The 7,500-nt window shown below is 46.2% G+C and overlaps 2 protein-coding genes across 4 annotated transcripts in view; both read left to right on the top strand.

Annotated features, from left to right (window-relative positions):
* The window catches only part of LOC306923648 (neural-cadherin-like), a 424,677-nt gene extending 421,338 nt beyond the window's left edge, over positions 1-3,339 (top strand). For 2 of the 3 annotated variants that reach the window (XM_079501859.1, XM_079501858.1), the window contains exons 38-39: positions 1,372-1,526; positions 2,447-3,339. In XM_079501859.1, coding sequence (XP_079357985.1) covers positions 1,372-1,526; positions 2,447-3,076 — 785 coding nt within the window. In that variant the 3' untranslated portion in view covers positions 3,077-3,339. The remainder of the gene's footprint in view (positions 1-1,371; positions 1,527-2,446) is intronic. The other variant, XM_079501857.1, reaches the window with a different exon arrangement.
* Positions 3,340-7,058: 3,719 nt separating this feature from the next.
* LOC306923650 (protein MTSS 2-like) overlaps positions 7,059-7,500 on the top strand; it is a 12,655-nt gene continuing 12,213 nt past the window's right edge. Inside the window, exon 1 of the mRNA XM_079501865.1 lies at positions 7,059-7,174. Coding sequence (XP_079357991.1) covers positions 7,151-7,174 — 24 coding nt within the window. The 5' untranslated portion in view covers positions 7,059-7,150. The remainder of the gene's footprint in view (positions 7,175-7,500) is intronic.

Here is a 7,500-nt window from a genome sequence, read left to right as displayed (position 1 = left end):
ATAAAACCTGTGAATTAGTGGAGGTACTTCTGTGACAGATAAACAGACGCACGCACGCACGCACGCACACACACGCACACAGAGAGAGAGACACCGTAAAACGCATAAGTAATCCACAGATTATTATCATGATGATTGTGAGTCAGATAACATACATGGCTCTACTTTTTGCACATGAATAACAGTCTGACGTGTGTTGTTGTCTGCGATTTTGAATATCCTGTCTGGGTGGTCGGGCGGAGGGGGAGGTGGCTACTTTTCAAAGCTACTTCTCTGCAATTATGGCATGTATGTATGTGTATCTCAAAGTGTTACCAAAGAATCGGATATGCATAATAAAGTACAGATCTCATCTAGTAGGATAGAGAAAATAATAAGAATAATCATAAAATATTAAGTCAAGGCAGAAACCAAGAGGCCAGGCGGGGACGCGTGCAGAAAGAGACGAGGAGACTTAACTAGGTTGCAGAGAAAGAGAGCCGGAGCCAGTCAGGGAGGGGAGCTGGGGAGGGCGGCCCAGATCGGTCCAATGCAACAGAACGAGAAAGACGAGAAGAGGAATTTCAAATTAAAGAGATAACGAGAATGAAAGCAAAGTGAGAACAAGAAGGGGCCGAGAGACTCGGAAAGAGAGAGAGAGAGAGAGAGAGAGCGATAGAGCGATGGCAGATGGGAGAAAAATATTGGTTGAGATTAATGGACTTTAAAGGTCAGTTCGGCATGCTGTATAATTTAGCACACAATAGCTGTGATTGATGTGGATGCTTTAGGAGCGTTCCTGTCTGCGCCGCCGCCGCCTGCTCCTTGTGCACCGTGCATCCCTCTGCCGCCACTACCCACCCAGAGGCTTTGTCCTTAAGCCGGGGAGGAGTGCACATCCGGTTAATAGGTTTCCGAGGAACTGTGGGTCTTCGGTAGAGACAGGAAACGGAGAGCCGACATCAAAGGGAATAGGTGCAAAAGGTTGTGCCTTTGTTTCACTCTGTGTTCCATTAGTATGTCCTAACTGTGCAGCCGGTGATACTAATGGCTCTTGCAGGGGCAACGGGGGGAGAGAGAGGGTAGAGCAATCTGGCAGAAGCTCCCATACGGCACCCTTAGCCATTATCTGGGCCGGTTGAAGTGCTTCAAAGGATATTATTCTTGTCACAGACAGTGTGGATCTATGCTGGGGGCGGGATATTAAATTGTAAAAGGAAAAATACAGAAAAATAAATAAATGAAAGCTACACAGACAGGTTGTGTCATTGCCCATGTCATTACTGTCCACTCACAGTTTGTGTGACCGTACATTTATACTGTAGCTCGGCAGCCCTCTCACCTGACCCTGTGCTAACCTGCTCTCTGGCGCCCCCTACCCCTCCCCCCCAGTGCTGATGCTGGGCCTGTTCCTGTACTCCTGCTGGAGGAGACACAAGGGCCTGAAGGAGGGCGTGTACCACGTGTCGGCACACCACGGCGAGTGGGAGGACATCCGAGAGAATGTGCTCAACTATGACGAAGAGGGAGGAGGGGAGCAGGACCAGGTACAGAACACACAGCAACACCATATACGGTCCTACTTTAAACCCCCAGAGGGTCAATAAATGACCCTTTTAATTTAACTCCACTTTTCCTATACTTGAACTGGCACTCGGAGTGCAAAATGATGTGCAGTGTGCAACGTTACTTTTCACTTGTATTTGCTTACTTCCGTGCACACACGCACGCACGCACGCACGCTCGTCTATTTGACATATTAGACCACTTTCAACTGTCCCTATTTTGTCATTATAGACGCCAAAAATAGCAAGTCCACAACACGTTGCAACTTATGTATCAATCGCAATGTGTTGTGAGCTGATACTGTATCTCTGCCACAGAACCCTGTCATATGATGAACTGTTTCGTAGCTCCCACAGGAATTTTATTTAAGGACGACGATGACATAAAGGCCTATACTATACATTTGTCCTGTAACTCATTTTCATGTATGAAACCTTCATTTCGAGTTTTCGACATAAACATTTTGTAATACAAATTGTATTTATATTTATTCATATATAAGATTATATTTGTCAGAATTAGTTGATTAGTCATTTGATCATGATCGGCAGCCAAATTGGCCTTGAAATCAAATGTAAGTTCCCAGGAGATCTGGGATGGGAGTCAATACTGGAAATTAACCAATGGCTATAGTAAATGCCTCTATTTGCTTTAATAGTGCTGCTAATAGCAGTTCCCCTCCTCTACAATCAGATAATTAATTAGTTGTCCAATCAATGGCGGTGTTGTTGCCAACATATCGTCCTCAGACAGTGGCTCTTCGTCAGACGACGAGCCTCATTTCATGTCGGAGACAAAAGCTGAGAAACATAATTATGGCTATCTCTCTCTCTCTCTCTCTCTCTCTCTCTCTCTCTCTCTCTCTCTCTCTCTCTCTCTCTCTCTCTCTCTCTCGCTCCAGAATGGCTTTAACATGGTGGAACTCCAGCGCTCCCTCCAGCCCAGCCCGGCGCAATCACTTCGCTACAGTTACCCACAATGCATCTTCTCTTGCCCTCAGGCCAAGCCGCCGCAGGAGCGCAGCCAGAAGGGAGGGGCGCCCGGCAGCAACGGGGCGGGCAACGCGGCCATCGCCCTGCGCCTGGCCATGCCCCCGTCGCAGACGCCGGACAGCCTGCCCTCCCCTCTGAACTTCCGCCGCTCCCACAAGATGTCCATGTCCTTCTCCAGCCAGGACCTGGCCCGCTACCTGTGCGAGGTCATCAAGGACACGGAGCAGCCGGGGAAGGGGCTGGCCGCCGGCACCATGACCATGCCGCGACAGCGACACTCCGGGAAGCAGCGGCGCGCCGGCCTGGCGGCAGTGCGCTCCCTCAGCTCCCTCACCGCCGTCGAGGCTCAGGGTTCAGAGGTCAATCTACGGGGTGAGCAGGACAGCCCCCGGCTGGACAGGTTCAGAACCCTCCGGGCGGTCGTTAGTGAGCTGAGGGGAGAACCCGCGAGCCACTCCAAGACCGCGGAGGAGGAGGAGGGCCAGCGGGACAAGCTGAAGGAGAGCCGCGGGCAGCCAAACTGCGAGAAGAGCGGGTGAGGTCCTATTTATGCTCCCTCATACGGCAGCAGCGTGCGGCCTGGAAATAGCCGATCTACAAGCTCAAAACACGTGGCATCTGCGATGCGTTGTGAGCTTGGATATCTCTGGTGCGCCACGCCGTCGTAGGACAAAGTATACATCATGGTTATAAGACTGCTGCTCATGGACCGTTATGGAAAAGCAACATTGATCACATGGCTGAGAAATCTAGAGGGAGACAATTAAATGGGGAGATACTCTGAGCGTGCGTGCACGTGCACGTGTGTGTGTGTGTGTGTGTGTGTGTGTGTGTGTGTGTGTGTGCGTGTGTGCGTGCGTGCGTGCGTGCGTGCGTGCGTGCGTGCGTGCGTGCAGTTTGCTCTAAATGTTCTGTATCGATGGTACTTTGAACATTTCAGCTCTTTGATGGAAGATGTTTACTAATGAATGGACTGATGTGATGTGTTTACTTGACATTGCACTGTTTTTATAAAACATCACTCCGGTGAGCAGTGACACCGCAACATTTTGTTCAGTTCCAAGTTTTAAATAAATTAATAAATTAATGTCCGTCAATGCGCACCAATTTTTTTGCGCTCCTAAATGAACTTCAAGTCCTCCTTTAACCAATTCCTTCACAGTTTCCAGTGTCAGCTTATAGTTTCTTCGTTATGATTTTTTAAAAGTTGTATTATTTACCGCACCACTATCTTGTCCTTTGTTCTCTCAGCCACGCTGTCCGCCGTTCAAACATTTGCTCATCTTCAGCAATCCTTTCCTTTCCAATGGAAAACTCCAACGCGAGTCTTTTGACTAATGTAGTGACCACTTATCCATTTGTTTAAAAACACCTTTCTGCTTTTGTGTGAGCCACTTCATGGGCAGACTGAACATACTAAAGACGCTTGCTTTGTTTGCATGCATGATGTATCTGCTTCTGCTAAAAAGATTGTGTGTAAAAAAACAAATGATCCGTTTGGTTAATTTTAAATGCACGCACGCTGAGGAGACGAGAAGAGACGAGATTATTTTTACTCCAGCGCGCAATCTCTCTCTGTCTGTCTGTGTCTCTCTCTCTGTCTCCCTCTCGCGCTTTAATCATAAAATGGTAATTGGTCAACAATACGTTATATTATTTATATATAATCCACATTTATGTTTGCCTGGCTCAGCTGGGTCGGGTCTCTCGGAATGTCGGAAATAATCGGATTTCGGTCGGACTCGGCGCAGCAATTTGAAAGAAATCTCGGAACGGGTCGGAATCGGACGAAATTGTCACGGATCCATTCGGGTTCGGTTTAACTATTTGAAAATATTTTCGGAACGGGTCGGAATCGGTAACATGTCACAGATTAATTTAAAGAGTAAAGAGAGCATACTGTCAGCTGTCCAGCAGTCCAAATATTATTAAATTAAATTTCAGAATGGTAGACCTGAGGCCTACCATATACCAGGCCTCAAGCCTGAGGCCTATACCAGGCCTGAGGCCTATCATTGCGTTGCACATCTATGCACGGAACGTCTATGTTCACAGGCGTCATGCTTCACTGCGCGTGCGTAGAACTGAAGAAGATGCGTAAGAAATCTGTACGGGAAACGCGGCCAATGACAGTGTGCTGGCCCCGCCCCCATGTGCACTGCACAAAACAAAACAGGGAAAAAACAACAGCGTACAAAACAAGAATAATGTAATCAGTGACACTCTGTAAATCAGAGGGAAATCAGAGGACGGGTGTAAATCAGAGGGAAATCAGAGGACGGGTGAAAATCAGAGGGAAATCAGAGGACGGGTGATGCTTCTGATGCTCTTTGATTCTGCTGATTAGAAGAACTGCATTGTTCTTGTTTGGACAATTTGAACATGATGTTTTCATTAAACACATCGTCACTGTTTGTCAGGTGGAAACCGCTTTATGTCCAAAACCGTTATTTTTCAGGGAAGACATTCGGTCAGATTCAGTCAGGTATGCGACTCATGTGTGTAATTTATGATAACGAGTTACATTTGACAACGTCTGTGGTTAGAGAAAATGTAGCTATTTATTTTCTTGCTCTTTGGACAAATGAGTACTTTTTCACCGTCAGTTGACATTTAATATTCATTGGCGGGCTTATTTGTTTATTGTTGGAACACACAATCTAAAATGACCCTATGGGATTCATGAATTCATTACAAAACAATAACTGTGAGCCTGCCGCAGTGACGCCAGACATTATCTTACTAAAGATATTTATTATTACTAAAAATATATATCATCCCAGTTACATCTAGGCATGATGCCTCCTGTAGATTTTCTAGTTAACCCATTCTTGGTGTTTTAGGCATTATGTTATACTTTAGCTGTTGAAAAATAGCAGATCTACAAGCTCATAGCACGGCGCCGCGCTACGAGCTTGTAGATCTGCTATTTTTGAAAAATCGTGAAAATGTGGCGCAAATCTTTGAATATATATTTTTTCAGAGCGAAAGTTTTTAACTCAAATCTTTGTTTCTGGGGGGGGGGGGGGGGGGGGGTCCCTGGAACAACTTATTTTCAGATGGGGGTCGGCGGCCAATTACATATATTTTTGGGAGTCCTTGAATTGACATGAAATTGGTTGAGAACGACTGACATAGAAACATATATTTTTCAGAAAACTGTCATGATATTTTGTAGAATCGAGCTCAGGTCTGAATGGGTTAAAGCAAAGATTGATTAGCTTAGCTTGACAAACCCCCCCCCCCCCCCCCCAGCCCCCCCTCTTTGTGCCTGACCGTGTGGTGATGTCGCCCCCTGCAGGTGATCCGCGACCTGAAGGGTTCTGACTTCCTACCAGACCCCTCCCTCCTCCCCCAGCAGCGCTGGCTCCCGCAAGAGCAGCATGTGCAGGTATAGCACGCACGCACACGCACACGCACGCACACGCACACGCACACGCACACACACACACAGGTATTTGAAGAACAACATGGCTCATGTTCACAGATCGCTGTCCGTCCCTGGGGCTTATTTCCATTTCACCTTAAATGCTTGTTAATTGACATGCCCTTGTTAACAAATTCAATGAAGAATGTTGACTGCTACCATGAGGGAGTCTGGTGGGGGTTGAGAGATGTAGTTTCTGCATGTTTAATCTATGACAAAGACAAACTGTCAGGCGGTGAGCAAGAGAGGAGAGAGAGCCCAGAGAGACGACAGACAAGGTGTGACGCTGTTGTGAATCAGAGGACGGATGATGTTTTTGATGCTCTTTGATGGTCCTGATTAGAAGGATCAGCAGCTCCTCTTGTGTGGAGAGTTTGAGCATAATTGTGTTCAAACACATTGTGTTGCAGTCGGGCGGAATATTTGATTGCCCAAAAACTGTTGCAACCCATTTTGACCTGAGATCAGATTCTAAAAATGTCTTCTACAACCTGACAGTTTTCTGAAAAAGCTATGTTTCTATGTCAGTCGTTCTTCGATTTTTCAAAAATAGCAGACCTACAAGCTCGTATGAGCTTGTAGATCTGCTATTTTTCAATAGCTAAAGCATAACATGATGCTAACACCAAAAGGGGTTCCCGCCCAAAATGGGTTAAATAAAATAGCCTGTTTTCCAATGGATCCAATGTTGTTATTATTTAGTCACAAGGGACATGTTCTGTTTACTGAAGAGCTGAAGAGACGGTTAGGAGGAAGCATTTGAAAATGTTGTGAGCCAATTGTGTGTGAACTGTGGAAGTGTATTTTCACCAGGATATTCTAATATTCTATTCTAAGCCTCTTAAGCCTCATTCTCACATCACAGGAAGGAGAAGATGTGGTTTTGAATTGTTATCTAATCCTGGAGCCTAGCAAAAAGAGTTGCCAATATTCAAAAGTGTGTGTGTGTGTGTGTGTGTGTGTGTGTGTGTGTGTGTGTGTGTGTGTGTGTGTGTGTGTGTGTGTGTGTGTGTGTGTGTGTGTGTGTGTGTGTGTGTGTGTGTGTGTGTGTGTGTGTGTGTGTGTGTGTGTGTGTGTGTGTGTGTGTGTGCCCTCGGCCGGCGCCCACCGCCTCAGCAGCGTCTCGTCACATGACTCTGGGTTCATCTCCCAGGATGCCAACGCCCACTCTAAGCCCCCCTCACCCATGCCCTCTGACATCGCCAGCCAGGTAGGGGAGCTGTCTTACTGTCACTGTAACCACTTTAATGCATAAGACCTTGTAACTATTGTTTCAGAAAAGTCAATCTAAAACCACCTGCACTGCATGCACTGCTTTGTTGTAGAACTACATACATATTAGTATAACAAGGGAGTATGGAAAGTATGGAAAAGTATGGAATTGGATTTTAGCAATATTATCCAGGTCTGGATAAGTATGGAAAAAGGAGTGTAGAAAAAGTATTGTTTCCAGACTATTGACTTGTATTAACTTTTAACTTTAACCAAATCTACACATCCCCCACCAATAAATCAGTTGAAAGAATGACAATACCT

This window comes from Electrona antarctica (assembly GCF_951216825.1).
Source record: "Electrona antarctica genome assembly, chromosome: 5".
NCBI classification, from domain to species: Eukaryota; Metazoa; Chordata; class Actinopteri; order Myctophiformes; family Myctophidae; genus Electrona; species Electrona antarctica.
Note: the sequence above shows the minus strand (reverse complement) of the source record. Positions and strands in the feature narration are given on the sequence as shown.